Source organism: Giraffa tippelskirchi, chromosome 10 (genome assembly GCF_054371585.1).
Source record: "Giraffa tippelskirchi isolate mGirTip1 chromosome 10, T2T-mGirTip1v1.2.pri, whole genome shotgun sequence".
Lineage (NCBI taxonomy): Eukaryota > Metazoa > Chordata > Mammalia > Artiodactyla > Giraffidae > Giraffa > Giraffa tippelskirchi.
The window spans coordinates 155,276,423-155,295,892 of NC_137284.1; the positions used below are offsets into that span (position 1 = coordinate 155,276,423).

Here is a 19,470-nt window from a genome sequence, read left to right on the forward strand (position 1 = left end):
TTGGCTTCAGTAAAACCACACTCTCCTTGTTTTCTTCTCCCCTCTTGCTACCGCAGAGGTTGCTGAGTCCACTTCTACGACCTCTAACAGCTGACATCTTCAGGGCATGGTTTAAGGCCTTCCTCCATTCTTGACACTTTTTTCTCCCTCAGGTGATTCCACATTTTTACAGCTTTGAGCTTCAGCTATGGCTAAAGAAGCTGAAACTCCAATACTTTGGCCACCTGATGTGAACAGCTGACTCATTGGAAAAGACCCTGATGCTGGGAAAGATTGAGGGCAGGAGAAGGGGACGACAGAGGATGAGATGGCTGGATGACATCATCGACCTGATGGACATGGGTTTAGGTGGACTCCGGGAGTTGGTGATGGACAGGGAGGCCTGGAGAGCTGCGGTTCATGGGGTTGCAAAGAGTCAGACATGACTGAGCGACTGAACTGAACTGAACTATGGCTAATAGTTTCCAAATTAACCCCTTCAGTCTAGATCCTTCCTCTGAGTTCTGATTCCTTTTTGATGTTGCTCTCTTGATGGATCTCAAAATTAACATGTCCAAACTTTTGTTTTTCCCTCTGAAATCTGTACGACTTCAGTTCTCTTCTCAGTCCCACCAATGACTGTCCTGCTCACCCTGTTCTTCAAACCTAAGCTCAGATGTCAGCTTTGATACCACTGCCAGCTGGCATCTGGCTTCCAGGGCGTCATCGTCTTGTGTGACTGAGGCACCTGGAAGCCACCTGCTTCTCTCTGTCACCACAACTACCGTCTGATCCAGGTCAGCCTCTTTTCTTGCCTGTTCAGTTGAGTCGCTCAGTCATGTCTGACTCTTTGTGACCCCATGGACTGCAGCACGCCAGGCCTCCCTGTCCAACACCAACTCCCAAAGTTAACTCAAACTCATGTCCATTGAGTCGGTGATGCCATCCAACCATCTCATCCTCTGCCGTCCCCTTCTCCTCCCACCTTCAATCTTTCCCAGCATCAGGGTCTTTTCAAATGAGTCAATTCTTCGAATCAGGTGGCCAAAGTATTGGAGTTTCAGCTTCAGCATCAGTCCTTCCAATGAATATTTAGGACTGATTTCCTTTAGGAAGGACTGGTTGAATCTCCTTGCAGTCCAAGGGACTCTCAAGAGTCTTCTTGCCTGTACTATTTTACAATTACTCTACTAACAGTTTTCCCCTCATTCATTCTTATGCCTTACCCTTCCTGCACCCATCTATTTCACACAAATAGGTGGAGTGCTATTTTAGTTGATTTTAAGACTTCTGATTTCATGCCAATTTAAGAAACATTTTATTTATGTATTTTTTAGTTTTGGCTGTGCTGGGTCTTCACTGCTGCCTGTGGGCTTTTTCTAGTTGTGACAAGTGGGGGCTACTCTAGTTGCAGTGCACGGGCATCTCATTTCGATGGCTTTTCTTTTTGTGGCTCACGGGCTCTAGAGTATCCGGGCTTCAGTAGCTTCGGGACTTGGACTCTAGAGCACAGGCTCAGTAATTGTGGCTCCTGGGCTTAGTTGCCCCGCAGCATATGGAATCTTCCTGAACCAGGGATTAAGCCCATGTCCTTTGCATTTTCAGGCAGATTCTTAATCACTGGACCACTAGGGAAGTCCCATGATTTCATGCCAGTTTAACTGTGGGGAGTGAGGCTTCTCCAGGCAGGTGACAGGGATGTTAATTATGGGTTTGGCTGTCCATCCTTCATTGTCTCCAGTTGCCTGTCTGGATGGGGAAGGATCCAGATTGTGCTGGATCTCACGTTAGAAGTGTAATTTCTCTCCCGGGGGTGCAGTGAAGGAAGAAAACCTTGGAGATACATGGGAAGCTTGATTTCCAATCTCCTCCCTTCCCTGTCCTTCAAAAGCGCTGCACAGGCCTCACTTGACTAGTTTCTTCTTCCAGGGAGTCCAGAAGCTCTCCTTAAGCTTCTGGATTTTCTCCAGGAATAAAAACCCTGGGAGACTTTAGAAAGAATTACTATTACTAGTGGAGTAATAGTGTGGGCTTCCCTGATGGCTCATAGTGGGGACTGTGGGGAAGTAAAGTTAGAAAGTGCTTAAGGAACAATACCTGGGTGAGATGGCATTTGTGGGGCTCTTCTGAGTCCCACAAACCCACCTAGACATGGAAGCAATCTAGATGTCCATCAAAAGATGAATGGATATAGAAGCTGTGGTACATATATTCAATGGAATATTATTCAGCCATAGAAAGGAACACCTTTGAGTCAGTTTTAATGAGGTGGGTGAACCTAGAATACAGGTAGATGAACCTAGATTCAGAGTGAAGTAAGTCAGAAGGAGAAAAACAAAGAGAAACCCAACCTTCTTACTTCTGGGAAGCCTATTGCAGCAGTAGCAACAGTGGGGTCCCAAGATCAGTTTCATTATGGACAAAACTACACAGGCCAGCAGGGACCGTGACTGTGACCATGACTGTGATTTGACCACATCCTAATCATCAAGTTACTCTGAATTATATACTTGTCTCCATTCCTTTACTTTGTGAAAAACTGAGATTTTAGATCTGTGTGCTTCATTTCCCCTTTTCATTTTCTTTCTAGGATTCTGTGAATGAAGACACATCTCAGGATAGTATGAATGAAGACACATCTCAGGATAGTATGAATGAAGACACATCTCAGAGGAAGGACCATCCACATGGTAAGACAATCCTTAAAAACTGTTAAGCTCATATCTGTATTTCTTTGAATGCATCATGCATCAAAATAAAGTGGAAAATTATCTAGATAAGTTAGAACAAAAACTCATCCTGTAATAATGAGCGATGTTGAGCATCTTTTCATGTGTCTATTAGCTATCTGTATGTCTTCTTTGGAGAAACGTCAGCTTAGGTCTTCTGTCCACTTTTTGATTGGGTCGTTTGTTTTTCTGGTATTTAGTTGCAGCACTATTTGCAATAGCTAGAACATGGAAGCAATCTAGATGTCCATCAACAGATGAATGGATAAAGAAGCTGTGGTACATATATTCAATGGAATATTACTCAGCCATGGAAAGGAACACATTTGAGTCAGTTTTAATGAGGTGGATGAACCTAGAATACAGAGTGAAGTAAGTCAGAAAGAGAAAAACAATTATTGTATATTAATGCATATATACATAATCTAGAAAGATGGTACTGATGAACCTATTTGCAGGGCAGCAATGGAGATGCAGACACAGAGAACAGACTTGTGGACATGGTGGAGGTGGGGAGGAAAGGGTGGGATGAATGGAGAGATTGTAGCATGGAAACATATACATTACCCTACATAAAATAGATAGCTAGTGGGAATTTGCTGTATGACTTAGGGAATTCAAACCGGGGCTCTGTGGCAATCTAGAGGGGTGGGATGGGGTGGGAGGTTCAAGAGGGAAGGGCCATATATACACCTGTGGCTGATTCATGTTGATGTATGGCAGAAATCAACACAATGTTGTAAAGCAATTATCCTCCAATTAAAAACACAAATAATTTTTTTAAAAAGCTGGAAAAAAATAATGCATCTTGGAGCCCTAGCTCAGGTTGGGGCCCACAATTTGTCCCTGAGGGAATCTCAAACATTTGTGAGTAGGTGCAGTACCAGCAGAGGTTCTGGACGTGGCACGGGTGCCCCCAGCTTTCTTGCAAATGTTTCAGAGCTGGGCTTGCCTCTTGCAGCTTCTTTCCTGACTCAGCCTCTTCTTCCAGCCTGGGATCTCAATGTTGGGCTCCTGCTGGGAAAAAGAAATATCTACACATGTATGCCTGCTCAGTGGTGCTTGACTCTTTGTGATCCCATGTACTGTAGCCCTCCAGGCTCCTCTGTCCATGGGATTCTCCAGGCAAGAAAACTAGAGTGGGTTGCCATGCCCTCCTGCAGGGGATCTTCCAGACTCAGGGATCAAACTCTAGTCTGCATTTCCTTCATTGGCAGGCACATTCTTTACCACTGGGCCACCTCAGTTCAGTTCAGTTCAGTTGCTCAGTTGTGTCTGACTCTTTTCAACTGCATGGACTGTAGCACGCCAGGCTTCCCTGTCCATCACCAACTGCTGGTGGTGGTGGTGGTTTAGTTGCTAAGTCGTGTCTGACTCTTGTGATCCCATGGACTGTGGCCTGTCAGGCTCCTCTGTCCATTGGATTCTCCAGGCAAGAATACTGGAGTGGGTTGCCATTTCCTTCTCCAGGGGATCTTCCTGACCCAGGAATCAAACCAGGGTCTCCTGAATTGCAGGCAGATGATTTACCAACTGAGCTATGAAGGAAGCTGAGAAACTCCTGGAGTTTGCTCAAATTCATGTCCATCGAGTCAGTAATGCCATGCAACCATCTCATCCTCTGTCATCCCCTTCTCCTCCCACCTTCAATCTTTCCCAGCATCAGGGTCTTTTCCAGTGAGTCAGTTCTTTGCATCAGGTGGCCAAAGTATTGGAGTTTCAGCTTCAGCATCAGTCCTTCTAATGAATATTCAGGACTGATTTCTTTTAGGATTGACTGGTTGGATCTCCTTGTGGTCCAAGGGACTCTCAAGAGTCTTCTCCAACACCACAGTTCAAAAGCATCAATTCTTCAGCACTCAGCTTTCTTTAAAGAAAGCTTTCTAAAGAAAGCTGTGCCACCTAGGAAGCCCAACATAACTCCATGGATAACACTAAACAGAATAACATCTACAAAATTCAGTGATGGAGCTCAGTATCCATGTGGTGATTGCCTTTAATGGTGTATCGTTCACAGAGCATGAGTCAGTATGTACAGATTTGCCTCGTTCTGTTCAGTGGATGTAACTGGTTCATGGTATGGGCATACACAACTAATTCAGCAATTTTGTTGTTGTTGTTGATGGACTCCTGGGTTATTTCCAGGCTAGTTCTGTTCAGGAACTGAATATTTCAGACTAAGATAGATGAGCTCTGTGTTCTTGTCGGACTTCTCAAAATGATAATTAAATTTACAATTTTAATAATGATAATTATTGCAGCTGAGGGCTTCCCCGGTGGCTCAGAGAGTAAAGAATCTGCCTGCAATGCAGGAGACCGACACTGAAAATGAAAGTGAAGTCACTCAGTCGTATCTGAATCTTTGCAACCCTATGGACTGTAGCCCGCAAGGCTCCTCTGTCCATGGGATTCTCCAGGAAAGAATACTGGAGTGGGTTGCCATTTCCTTCTTCAGGGGATCTTCCCAACCCAGGAATCAAACTTGGGTTTCCCACATTGCAGGCAGACTCTTTACTGTCTTGAGTCACCAGGGAATCCTGACATTATGTGCTGGGAAATATATTGGGTTGGCCAAAAAGTTTGTCCAGATTTTTCCATCACATTCTATGGAAAAATCTGAAAGAACTTTTGGGCCAGCCCCATATATATATATATATATATATATATATATATATATATATACACACACACACACACACGTATATATAAAGCCCATAAATTATTTAATTTTCATAGCATATAATATATAATTCTCACAATAACCCAATGATATAGTCCTCATAACAATCCTATAAAGAAGGTGCTATTTTCATTATTCTCATTCTACAGATGAGTGAAGTTAGCCAGAAATACGTGAACTTAGACAGCGGTAGGGAGTTAAAATTCTGTTGATGGCCTTCAGCCAAGACCCCCAGAAATATCTCTGTTACTGAACAAAATTGGGTTGAATGATTTGAGACAGTAAGGGAATATCACACGTGATGGGGACCAAGAAGCACCTTAGAAATGATGGGGCTGGAGAAGACTTTCTATAGGATGTTGGCTTGTGTGAGGTGATTTTAGGGAAAGTAGTAACTCTCCCGGGCTTCCTTGCTGGCTTAGTACTGAAAGAATTTGCCTGCAATGCAGGAGACCCAGGTTCAATCCCTGGGTCAGGAAGATTCCCTACAAAAGGGAATGACAACCCACTCTAGTATTCTTGTCTGGGAAATCCCATGGACAGAGGAGCCTGGTGGGCTACAGTCCATGGGCTCGCACAAGAGTCAGACACGACTGAGCAACTATACAACAGCAACACATATATGACCATTGTCTAGCTAAAAATACTGGGCATTTCCATCACCTTAGGAGTTCTTACTCTCCCTCTTTGAAAGGGACCTCTCTCCAGACTTCCATCGATATGAGTTAATTTTATGTGTTCTTGAACTTCAGATAATGACATCACATAGCACATGGCTTTGTGTTTGTCTTTCTTCATTTAGTGTGTTTTGGAGACCCATCTAGGCTGCATATCAGTCCATCACTTTTTGTTAAATTCCTGAGTTGTGTTCTATTTTATGAATATACCACTAAAGATGCATTTTAAACTCACTGTCCATGGTTCTGCCTTAGCCCATGAACTTCATGCCCCAGTAGTTAACTTTGGTAGCAAAATAAGAAGAATTCCGAGGCTCAAGACCAGTGAAGGCCACGTTGAACGTTTTCATGTTCCTGGGAAATCTCAAGCCCTTTATACCTCTCTTAACTTGGTCATGGCCCTTTTCATGGCTTTCACTTTGATGGGTAGCTTCTGGCTGGAACTAGAGGTCTCCTGGTTCAGAGCATCATGGCCGTTCTCTACAAAAACTGGCAATAAGAGATTTTCAAAAACTCAAAGAGATTTATGAGATATCCTAAAAGCTGTCCACATCTCTGTATTCTACTGTGAGAATAAACTCTGAATCTGTCCTTTTGTCCCAGGGTCAGGGGAGCAGCATCAGCAGACGACAGGATGGGAACCGAGCCCCGGGCCGCCAGCCCTGAAGGTCCTGCTGGTGGGGAAGCGTGGTGTGGGGAAAAGCACAGCTGGAAACAGTCTTCTGGGGAAGCGGGTTTTTGAGACTCGATACAGTGAAGAGCCAGTAACCCGGAGGTGCATGTCTGAGAGCAGAATCTGGAGAGAGGGGCAAGTTTTGATCATTGATACTCCAGACCTCTCATCTTCAAAGGACATTGAACAAGACCTTATGAACAACACCTACCCAGGTCCTCATGCTTTCCTGCTGGTGACCCCCCTGGGCTCCTTCAATGAGAAAGATGACGCGGTGCTGAGCACCATCCAACACATTTTTGGGGACAAATTCATGGAGCACATGATCGTTCTCCTCACCAGGGAAGAAGATCTAGGGGATCAGGACCCAGAAAAGTTCTTAACCAGAAGTAAAAAGCTCAAAGAGCTCATCAACAAATGTAAAAACCGATACAGTGTCTTCAACTACAGAGCTACGGAGGAAGAGAAGCGATGCCAGGTGGATAAACTCCTGCAGGAAATTATGAGCATGGCGCAGCAGAATGGGGACAAGCCTTGTACTTTCGCAGGGAAAGGTAAGTGAGGTCCAGAAAACCTTTTATGCATACTTAAAAAGTAGACCTAAATGTCCAAGAACTTTATTTTCTGAAAGGCAGGAGATCAAAATGACAGGTATTGTCTATTGACCAACTCTTCTCTCTTTCTCCTTTCTTTCTCAGATTTTACTAAATTATTTTCTAAACTATTTATTTATGGCTGTGCTGGGTATTTGTTGCTGCCAGGGCTTTTCTCTAGTTTCTGGGTATGATCAAGGGCTACTCTCTCAGTTTGGTGGGCTCAGTAGTTTCAGCTCCTGGGCTCTAGAGCACAAGCTCAGTAGTCATGGCATGTGGGATCTTCCCAGATCAGGGATCAGACCTGTGTCTCCTGCATTGGCAGGCAGATTCTTTACCACTGAGCCTCTAGGGAAGCCCACATTTTACTAAATTTATGTGCCTTTCCATGCACTGTCCTGTAAGTAAGCAAGTAAGTGTTAGTCATTCAGTTGTGTCTAACTCTGTGACCCCATGGACTGTAGCCTACAGGCTCCTATGTCCATGGGATTCTCCAGGCAAGAATACTGGAGTGGGTTACCATTCCCTTCTCCAGGGGATCTTCCCGACCCAGGGATCAAACCTGGGTCTCCTGCATTGCAGGCAGATTCTTTACCATCTGAGCCACCTGGAAGTCCTGACTTGGTTTCTAATTCTCTCCTGACTCTTCTCCCATCTCTTCAACTGGATGGTGAGCATCTTGAGGGAAAAAGTTGACCTTTTCCAGCCTCTTGTCTTCCTTGCAGTGTATCTGTTGCCCAGGGCTTAGCACTTAGTGCTGGTGATGAGACAGTAAAGAACCAAGCGAGTGGATAAAGAGGTCAAGGAGAGGGAAAGGTAGAGGCAGAGGGAGGGGGAGGAGAGGAGAGGGGAGGAAGAAGAGAGGAGTAAAACTAACAATCCAGGACTGTCTCTTGGCTCTTTACTCTTCTCTCTGTTGGAGAAGGGGGGCCATTTTAACTGGACAAGGACAGAGAGCCTGGGTGCTCCCGAGGGTCATGCCCCACATGGCCCTACGTGGGTTTGATTGATCCAGCCACACTACCCTACCCACAGCTTAAGCAGAAGTCCCCATCTACTCACTTCTACAAGTTCTACTGACTTGAGCTGAGATTCTTCCAGCCTAGTTCTACTCATCCCATTCTCTTCTGCTTCAAAGATCCTCACTTGGAAAGAACATCAGACCAAAAGGAGCGTATCTGTTCTGTGTGCCCTTTCACATTCTTAATGGAGATCCTAAAAGCACAGGCACATGGGAAAGTCAGAGGGGCTGCGTGGAGGAAGCCTGACTTGAAACAGGCTTTGGAAAGCGGATAGAGTTTAGATGACTGAGCAGAAAGCTCCAGAGGGTACACTAGCAACTTGAAGCAAGGATGTAGAACTGAGCACCTACTTGTGAGGGGACCATGGGGCGTGGTCTTAAAGGAGATGAAGGGCTCACACCTCTAGATGTGGAATGGGGACGTGAGACCAGATTGTAGAGGTAGGTGGTAACCACACTCTCTCAGGTATGAGAGAGAGACTTAGGATATATATATTTTTTATCCTGTAAGTATAACTATGAGATTGTGGGTTCAGGATAAATAATTCAATAATTTCTCCTGGAAAGAAGAGCATGAGATAGCCTTCTTTCTCTCTCTGTTTTGAGGTGGATATTAGTAACTTGGTAAAAATTCACAATTGAGAACTATGACGCCTGAATGGAAGAGTGAGATTGCAGTACAAGTGCAAAGTCATAAGGAAAACCCCAATAATACGTATTGTAAGAGCTCTGTGCGTCTCTCATCTCATTTATAGGGTAATGTCTCCTGCTTTCCTTTCAACAGAGTCCCTGCACATTATCCTCGTGGGGAAGAGTGGGACTGGGAAGAGTGCCAGTGGGAACACCATCCTCGGGAGCCCGGTGTTCCACTCTCAGATGAAAGCACAGCCAGTCACCACGAGGTGCCAGGTTGGCAGGAGGACGTGGAACGGGCAGGATGTTGTGGTTATGGACACTCCATCACTCTGTCAGGAGTCCAGAGCTGAAGGGGACCTATCCCAGCTCGAGAAGGCAATCAATGACTGTAAGTCCTACTATAAAGAAGGGAGTACAGTTCTGGTTGTGGTGTTACAGCTGGGACGGATCACTAGAGGGGACAAAAAGGCAGTGGTAGACCTAGAGAACATCTTTGGAGCAGAAGTTATGAAATACATGATTGTGCTGTTCACTTGGAAGGAAGACCTAGAGACGGGGAACCTTGATGATTATGTCAATAAAACAGATAACAAGTATCTTAAGAACATAATTGAAAAATGTAAGAGGAGATATTGTGCTTTTAATAACAAAGAAACTGGCCAAGCCAGGGAGGACCAGGCAAAAGAGCTTTTGACAATGGCCAGTGAAGTGATAAGGTACAGTGGACAGCATAAACATGCCAATACATGGGGTGTACGCAAAATAATGAAAACTATTCAGGAAAAGCCCTCCAAACTACTCAATAATTTAACTTCACGGTCCTAGGAAAATGATGCCTGGGGTCTCTTTAAGTTGAAGATACCTCAGGCTACAAGCATGGGGGAGGCACAGCAGGGGGATGGGGAGAGGGATCACGACTTTGAGAGCTTGAGAGGTGAATGTATCTCATCTTGTGATGCTTCGGCTCTTTGTAGGTAAATAAATAGTCAGACGGGGCATGTAGTAGGGGTAATAAAGGAGAAAGAAGAAATAAGGTGGGGAAACCTGGGAAAAGGCTTTAGATATTAGGCTGATATTAAGGATCAGAGTCAAGTCACAAGAATCACTTCACCTGTGTAGGTAGACTGGAGTCAGGACAGACACTGGGACTAAGGCCAAGGCCAGCCTGGGGTCAGAATACAGATAGTCACATGAGCACCGGGGGATTCAGCTACATGAGAGTAAGACAATGTCCTGCCAACTCCTGGGCATGGCAGAACGGAGAAGCTGAACTCCTGTGAGCCTCTGTTGCTGAGCACTGCTTGCCAGTTTCTCCCAGCTGCCCAGCTCCCCCAAGGGAGCTCTCAGGGCCTTCTTTACCTCAGGTGGTTACTCCTCACTCCTTTCCTTGTTCCAAGCTGGAATGGAAAGTGGGACCCAGTCTACCCGCCTTTGCTCTCCCTGAGGAAATGGACATGAATCTGTAAAGTATCAAAAGATTTTATTGCTAATCATTCATGGTGACATAGACTAGAACAAAAATTAGAAGCATGGTAAAATTGCTAATTAGATAATCTTGCAAAATTTTAAATTCGAAGTAAAATTCTAGACTTCCTCTAAAATTTTCAGAAAAAGTTACGAAAACTCCTTTGCATTTCTTTCTCTCTTCGTCTCCCTTTTTCTTTCTCTCCACCCCCATCCCATTCCCTGAGGCTTGTGCATGCATGCTCAGTCATGTCCAACTCTTTATGACCCCACAGACTGTAGCCCACTCTGGACAGGCTCCTCTGTCCATGGGATTTTCCAGGAAAGAATACTGGAGTGGGTTGCCATTTCTTCCTGCAGGGGATCTTCCCAACCCAGAGACTGAACCCAAGTCTCCTGTGTCTCCTGCATTGGCAGATGGATTCTTTACCACTGAGCCAACAGGGAATCCCCTCCCCAAGGCTTAGGAACTCAAATAATAATGGCTTAAACACATTAAGGGTGTATTGTGTGTCTTACGTCAAGAAATCCAGGAGTAAGCAGTTTGGGGCCAGTGTAGCACTGACATTCCAGTGTCTTTCTACCTTTCTGCCCCTAGTCATTGGCATGGGTGTCTCCATACTTAAGGTTGCTTCTTGGTTCCTACTCATGGCTAGGCAGATTATGTTGAGAGCTATCTAGTGTGGGTGATAAATGAGAACTATGAAATCTCCCAGTTAGGTGTAAGGTCAGATGTTTCCAATACTAACCACTTTATATATGTTTTGAGGACATGATCTATGTCATCTGCTTTTTTAAAATTTCAAAATATCAAATTATCTCAAGATTAATCCTTTTATAAGAGCATGGACTGTCATCATTAATACTTTTGTACTCTGTATAACCCTTAATAAATTCTGGAAGGTGTGTGTAAATATATTCAGTTGAGTGAAATAATAAAGATGAAATATATTATGAATTCATGTCCTCCCCATGATTCCTATTTTTCTGACTTGGGGGAAGAGCATGCTTCCATAGAGAGGAAATGGAGATGTTTAGATACCTTGTCTCTGATGAAGTTTTTGCATCTTTGATGCATGAAGACCATTAAACTGGGTGACGGTCACTTTACTATGCCTCTGCCAACTCAGGAATCTTCTACTCTGAGCATTTCACAACAGTGAGGACAAATAAAAGTAACTGGCATTAGAGCCAGATATATAGGAGGAATAAAGTCTAGAAGCCATTCTGTGCCTCTTGCCAGAGCTTCCCTTTGGCTTAAATGTGGGAACAAATCCAAAGGTGCTACCCGTGATTGAGCAGGTGACATTGGACCTGCATGAGGTGGGTAATGTGTGGGCTGAGCAACATGATGTACATTGCCAGGGGAGAATAGAAAGAGGCAGGAAGAATATTTGAAGAAATAATGGCTGAAAGCTTCCAAAATTTGATGAAAAACATTAATCTACACATTTAAGAAACTCAGTGAACTTCACGTAGGATAAATTCAAAGAGACTCATACACATTATAATTAAATTATGAAAGACAAAGACAAAGAAAGAATCTTGCAGGCAGCAAGAAAGAAGTGACATTGCATTCAAGGAATCCTCAACAAGATTAACAGCTAATTTGTCATCAGAAACCACAGAAGCCAGTGGTCCATAGGATGGCACATTCAAAGTACTGAAAGAAAAAATTGTCAACCCCATAGTATTTATCCAGCAAAACTGTTCTTCAAAAATTAAGAAGATTTAAAATATCCCCAGATAGAAGTGGAAAGGATTTACTGACTTCAGAACTACCCTACAAGATAAGATCCTGAGAAAAAAGAACAAAGCTGGAAGTATCATGTTCCCTGACTTAAGATTATACTACAAAGCTTTAGTAACCAAAACAGTATGGTACTGGCACAAAAACAGATACACAGATCAATAGAACAGAATAGAAAGCTGAAAAATAAATCCACTCACATATGGTCAATTAATCTATAACAAAAGAGGCAAGAATATCCAATGGGGAAAAGGCAGACTCCTCCATAATTTATGTTGGGAAAACTAGACAGTTACATGTAACAGAATGAAATTACAACATGTTTTTATACCACATATGAAAATGAACTCAAAATGGATTAAATATCTAAATGTAGGACTGGAAACCATAAAAATTCTAGAAGAAAATAGTTATAACACTCTTTGACATGTCTTGAAGTGAAGTGAGTGAAGTGTTAGTTGTTCAGTCCTGTCTGGCTATTTGTGACCCCATGGACTGTACCCCACTAGGCTCCTCTGTCCATGGAATTCTCCAGGCAAGAATACTGGGGTGGGTAGCCATTCCTTCTCCAGGGGATCTTCCTCACCTGAACCTGGGTCTCCTGCATTGCAGGCAGATTCTTTACCATCTAAGCCACCATTTACCATCTAAGCCACCAGAGAAGCCCAGCCCTAAATGCAGGGCTGGAAACCATAAAAATTCTAGAAGACAACATAGTTAGAACACTCTGACATGTCTTAGTAATATCTTTTTGGATCTATCGCCTCAGGCAAGGGTAACAGATGCAAAAATAAACAAATGGGACCTAATTAAGTTTAAAAGCTTTTGCACAGCTGAGAAACAATCAACAAAACAAAAAAGCAACATACTAAATGGGAAAAGATATTTGTAAATGATGTGCTTGATGAGGGGTTATTATCCAAAATATATAAAGAACTCATACAACTTAATATGAAAAAAACACAACCAAACCATCTGATTAAAAAATGGGTTGAATTCTTATTGACAGGAATATGTAGAAATTAAACAGCACATTCCCCAATAACCAATGGGCCAAAGAAGAAATCACAAGGAAATTTAGAAAATATTTTGAGATGAATGAAAATGAAGACATACCAAAACTTAACGAGATGCAGTTAACACAAGGATGCTTAGAGGGAAATATAAAGCTGTAAATGCCTTTATTAAAAAATTAATAGAGCGGCGGGGCTAAGATGGCGGAGGAATAGGACGGGGAGACCACTCTCTCCTCCACAAATTTATCGAAAGAACATCTGAACGCTGAGCAAACTTCACAAAACTACTTCTGAACACTGGCAGAGGACGTCAGGCTTCCACAAATACAGCGCATTATCTTCAAAAGAGGTAGGAGAAATTATAAAAGATAAAAAGAGAGACAAAAGAGTTAGGGACGGAGACCCGTCCCGGGGAGGGAGTCGTAAAAGAGGAGGAATTTCCAAGCACCAGGAAACCCTCTCACCGGCGGGTGTGGGGGAAGATTTCTTATCTCGGAGGGCAACGTAACTGGGAGAAAAAATAAATAAAACCCACAGATTACGTGCCTAAAGCAACTCCCAGCAAAGAACCCCAGACTCTCGCATCATCCGCCACCAGCAAGTGGGGGCTGAACGGAGAGGAGCGGGCGGCACTGCCTAGGGTAAGGACCGGGCCCGAGTGCCCTGAGGGCAATCTGAGGGAGCTAACGTGAGATAGTAACCTAAACTGTGGGACAGCCAGAGAGAGAGAACTATCCCGCGAAAAGCCCAACTCTAAGGCACTGCCGGCCCGCTCACAGAACAAAGGACTGAGCGATACCAGAGGAGAGCTAGCCGGCTGCGGACCGCCCCATCCCCCGCCGGACACAGCGGGCAGGCGGGGCCAGCCGGAGCCGAAAAGGGGCAAACTCGGCCCCAGAGAGGGCACCCCCTACCAAACTGCAAACAGACTCCCAGTTTCTAAGCAAAGACTGCCTGAGATCCCAGAGGGTCGACAGCCGCCGGGAGGGTCGCAGCCAGAGACCAGCTCCCCAGAACCGACACAAAGCACACCGGAGCCGGGCGCGCCCGTAAACCGAGGCGGGGACCAGGGAGGTGATAAGCCGCACTGCCCCAACAGGGGAGAGCGCGCTCGCCAAACTCCTGGCCGCCTGAGCAGCTCCGACCGGGAACGGCACAAGCCGTAGGCAAAACCGAGTCTGCGCCTTTGTGGAGTAACCGGGAGCCTGAACCTGAGCGGCTTAGACCTGGGAAGTGCACGCATCTCAGGGCCCACTCCCCGGCCCACTCCCCAGCCGAGTAACCTGAAGCCTGAGCAGGGTAGACGGGGAAAGCACACACGCCGTGAGCGGGGGCGAACCCAATGCGGCCGAGACACTGCGAGCTCACCACACACACGCCAGGTTGTAGTGTTCCTTCCTCCCCACAGCACGACTGAACAAGCGAACCTAAAGAGACCACCTCCACCCCTCTGTTGCAGGGCGGAAATTAGATACTGAAGAGACCTCCAAACAGAAGCCAAATAAATAGAGGGAAGCGCTTTGGAAGTGACAGGCCAACAGATTAAAATCCCTGTAGTTAATACCGACTGCATTGAAAAGGACCTATAGATCTTGAAAAGTATAAGCAGGAACAAGGATCTATCTGAAACTGAGCAGACCCCACACTGCTCACAACAGCTCCAGAGAAAGTCCGGGATATATATTTTTTTACTATTATTATTTTTTTTTAATTTTTTTTTTAAATTAAAAAAAATTTTTTTTCTCTTCTTTCCTTTTTCTTCAAGTCCTCTATTACACCTTTAACTTTCATTTTCATAACCCACTATTAACTTGCAAAAAAAAAAAACCCCTAATTTTGAAGCAAACTGCATACATATATCTTATACCTTTTGTGTTTTCTTTTTTTACTGTTTTTTCCTGTTTTACTTTTTTTACTGTTTCTGTTTTTACTGTTTTACTGTTTATTGTTTTTTTTCTTTTTACACTGTTTCCTTTTTTCTTTTTTTTTATATTGTAAGTTTTATAAGAGTCTAACCTCTACTCTAGATTTTTAATCTTTGTTTTACATATTTGATATCAATTTTGTACATTTAAGAACCCAATCTTTATGACCCATTTTTACTCAGGAGTGTGATCACTGGCCTGATTACTCTCTCCCCCTATTGATGCTCTTTCTTCTCCCCCAGGGAACCTCTATATCCCACCCTCCTCCTTCTCTTCTCAACCCAATTCTGTGAATCTCTGAGGGTGTTCTGGGTACCGGAGAACACTTCAGGAACAGGATACTGCCCAGATCTCTCTCTCCCCTCTTGATTCCTCCCTTTCTACTCATGCTCACCTCTATTACCTTCCTCCCCCCTCTCTATGTATCTCTGTGAACCACTCTGAGGGTTCCAAACTGTGGAAAGCACAGAGGGAAGTGCTTACTGGCTAGATTGCTCTCTCCACATTTGAATTCCCCTCTTCCCCTCCTGATCACCTCAAACCCCCCCCCCCACCTCATCTCTCCATGTAACTCAGTGAACCTTTCTGGGTATCCCTCACTGTGGAGAATCTTTTCACCATTAACCTAAAAGTTTTATTATTGATGCTGTATGGAAGGAGAAGTCTTGAGGCTACTGCAAGAATAAGACTGAAAGCCAGGGGAAACATTAATTAATAAGAGACCATCCAATAGCCTCCACATATACACTGAAACCAAGCTCCACCCAAGAGCCAATAAGTTCCAGAGCAAGACATACCACGCAAATTCTCCAGCAACGCAGGAACATAGCCCTGAGCATCAATATACAGGCTGCCCAGAGGCACACCAAATCCATAGACATCTCAAAAATTAATACTGGTCACTCCATTGCACTCTAGAGAGCAGAAATCCAGCTCCACCCACCAGAACACCGACACAAGCTCCCCCAACCAGGAAGCCTTGACAAGCCACCTGTCCAACCCCAACCACAGTGAGGAACCTCCACAATAAAGAGGAACTTCATACTACCAGAATACAGAAGGGCCACGCCTAACACAGCAATCTAAACAAGATGAAAAGGCAGAGAAATACTCAGCAAGTAAAGGAAAATGAGAAATGCCCACAAAACCAAACAAAAGAGGAGGAGATAGGGAGTCTTTCTGAAAAAGAATTTAGAATAATGATAATAAAAATGATCCAAAATCTTGAAAGCAAAATGGAGTTACAGATAAATAGCCTGGAGACAAGGATTGATGCAAGGAAGATGCAAGAAATGTTTATCAAGGACTTAGAAGAAATAAAAAGGAGTCAATATAGAATGAATAATGAAATAAAGGAGATAAAAGACACTCTGGAGGGAACCAACAGTAGAATAACGGAGGCAGAAGATAGGATAAGTGAGGTAGAAGATAGAATGATGGAAATAAACGAAGCAGAGAGGAAAAGGAGATAATAGTTGAAAATTTCCCTAAAATGAGGAAAGAAATAGTCACAGAAGTCCAAGAAACCCAGAGAGTTCCAAACAGGATAAACCCAAGGCGAAACACCCCAAGACACATATTAATCAAATTAACAAAGATCAAACACAAAGAACAAATATTAAAAGCAGCAAGGGAAAAACAACAAATAACACACAAGGGGATCCCCATAAGGATAACAGCTGATCTTTCAATAGAAACCCTTCAGGCTAGAAGGGAATGGCAGGACATACTTAAAGTAATGAAAGAGAATAATCTACAACCCAGATTACTGTACCCAGCAAGGATCTCATTCAGATATGAAGGAAAATTCAAAAGCTTTACAGACAAGCAAGAGCTGAGGGAATTCAGCACCACCAAACCAGCTCTCCAACAAATGCTAAAGGATCTTCTCTAAACAGGAAACACAGAAAGGATGTTTCAACACGAACTCAAAACAACAAAGTAAATGGCAACGGGATCATACTTATCAATAATTACCTTAAATGTAAATGGGTTGAATGCCCCAACCAAAAGACAAAGGCTTGCTGAATGGATACAAAAACAAGACCCCTATATATGCTGTCTACAAGAGACCCACCTCAAAACTAGGGACACACACAGGCTGAAAGTGAAGGGATGGAAAAACATATTTCATGCAAACGGAGACCAAAAGAAAGCAGGAGTCGCAATACTCATTTCAGATAAAATAGACTTTAAAATAAAGACTGTGAAAAGGGACAAAGAAGGACACTACATAAAGATCAAAGGATCAATCCAAGAAGAAGACGTAACAATCATAAATATATATGCACCCAACATAGGAGCACCACAATATATAAGGCAAATACTAACAAGTATGAAAGGGGAAATTAACAATAACACAATAATAGTGGGAGACTTTAATACTCCACTCACGCATATGGATAGATCAACTAAACAGAAAATTAACAAGGAAACACAAACTTTAAATGATACAATAGACAAATTAGATTTAATTGATATTTACAGGACTTTCCACCCCAAAACAATCAATTTTACCTTTTTCTCAAGTGCACATGGAACTTTCTCCAGGATAGATCACATCCTGGGCCATAAATCTAGCCTTGGTAAATTCAAAAAAATTGAAATCATCCCAGCCATCTTCTCTGACCACAATGCAGTAAGATTAGACCTCAATTACAGGAAAAAAACTATTAAAAATTCCAACATATGGAGGCTAAACAACACGCTTCTGAATAACCAACAAATCACAGAAGAAATAAAAAAAGAAATAAAATTATGCATAGAAACGAATGAAAATGAAAACACAACAACCCAAAACCTATGGAACACTGTAAAAGCAATACTAAGGGGAAGGTTCATAGCAATACAGGCGTACCTCAAGAAACAAGAAAAAAAATCAAATAAATCAACTAACTCTACACCTAAAGCAACTAGAGAAGGAAGAAATGAAGAACCCCAGGGTCAGTAGAAGGAAAGAAATCTTAAAAATTAGGGCAGAAATAAATGCAAAAGAAACAAAAGAGACCATAGCAAAAATCAACAAAACTAAAAGCTGGTTTTTCGAGAAGATAAACAAAATTGACAAGCCATTAGCCAGACTCATCAAGAAACAAAAGGAGAAGAATCAGATCAACAAAATTAGAAATGAAAATGGAGAGATCACAACAGAGTCCACAGAAATACAAAGGATCATAAGAGACTACTACCAACAGCTATATGCCAATAAAATGGACAACTTGGAAGAAATGGACAAATTCTTAGAAAAGTATAACTTTCCAAAACTGAACCAGGAAGAAATAGAGGATCTTAACAGACCCATCACAAGCACGGAAATCAAAACTGTAATCAGAAATCTTCCAGCAAACAAAAGCCCAGGACCAGACGGCTTCACAGCGGAGTTCTACCAAAAATTTAGAGAAGAGCTAACACCTATCCTACTCAAACTCTTCCAGAAAATTGCAGAAGATGGTAAACTTCCAAACACATTCTATGAGGCCACCATCACCCTAATTCCAAAACCAGACAAAGATGTCACAAAAAAGGAAAACTACAGGCCAATATCACTGATGAACATAGATGCAAAAATCCTTAATAAAATTCTAGCAAACAGAATCCAACATCATATTAAAAAGATCATACATCATGACCAAGTGGGCTTTATCCCAGGAATGCAAGGTTTTTTTAACATCCACAAATCAATCAATGTAATACACCACATTAACAAATTGAAAGAAAAAAACCATATGGTTATCTCAATAGATGCAGAAAAAGCCTTTGACAAAATTCAACATCCATTTATGATAAAAACCCTCCAGAAAGCAGGAATAGAAGGAACATATCTCAACATAATAAAAGCTATATATGACAAACCCACAGCAAACATTATCCTCAATGGTGAAAAACTGAAAGCATTTCCCCTAAAGTCAGGAACAAGGCAAGGATGCCCACTTTCACCACTACTATTCAACATAGTTTTGGAAGTTTTGGCCACAGCAATCAGAGCTGAAAAAGAAATAAAAGGAATACAGATAGGAAAAGAAGAAGTAAAACTCTCACTGTTTGCAGATGACATGATCCTCTACATAGAAAACCCTAAAGACTCTACTAGAAAATTACTAGAGTTGATCAATGAATATAGTAAAGTTGCAGGATATAAAATTAACACACAGAAATCCCTTGCATTCCTATACTCCAATAATGAGAAAACAGAAAGAGAAATTAAGGAAACAATACCATTCACCATTGCAACAAAAAGAATAAAATACTTAGGAATATATCTACCTAAAGAAACAAAAGACTTATATATAGAAAACTATAAAACACTGATGAAAGAAATCAAAGAGGA

The 19,470-nt window shown here is 42.8% G+C and overlaps 1 protein-coding gene and 1 long non-coding RNA gene across 3 annotated transcripts in view; one reads left to right on the forward strand and one right to left on the reverse strand.

Annotated features, from left to right (window-relative positions):
• The window catches only part of LOC145524627 (GTPase IMAP family member 7-like), a 49,488-nt gene that overhangs the window by 7,093 nt on the left and 22,925 nt on the right, over positions 1 to 19,470 (forward strand). For both annotated transcript variants that reach the window (XM_081537230.1, XM_081537231.1), the window contains exons 3-5: positions 2,570 to 2,669; positions 6,669 to 7,292; positions 9,137 to 9,376. In XM_081537230.1, the coding sequence (XP_081393356.1) occupies positions 2,570 to 2,669; positions 6,669 to 7,292; positions 9,137 to 9,376 (964 nt within the window). The remainder of the gene's footprint in view (positions 1 to 2,569; positions 2,670 to 6,668; positions 7,293 to 9,136; positions 9,377 to 19,470) is intronic.
• LOC145524668 (uncharacterized) overlaps positions 1,281 to 19,470 on the reverse strand; it is a 38,512-nt gene continuing 20,322 nt past the window's right edge. Inside the window, exons 2-3 of the long non-coding RNA XR_014067739.1 lie at positions 3,593 to 3,722; positions 1,281 to 3,063 (exon numbers count right to left, since the gene is read on the reverse strand). This is a non-coding gene — a long non-coding RNA (uncharacterized LOC145524668). The remainder of the gene's footprint in view (positions 3,064 to 3,592; positions 3,723 to 19,470) is intronic.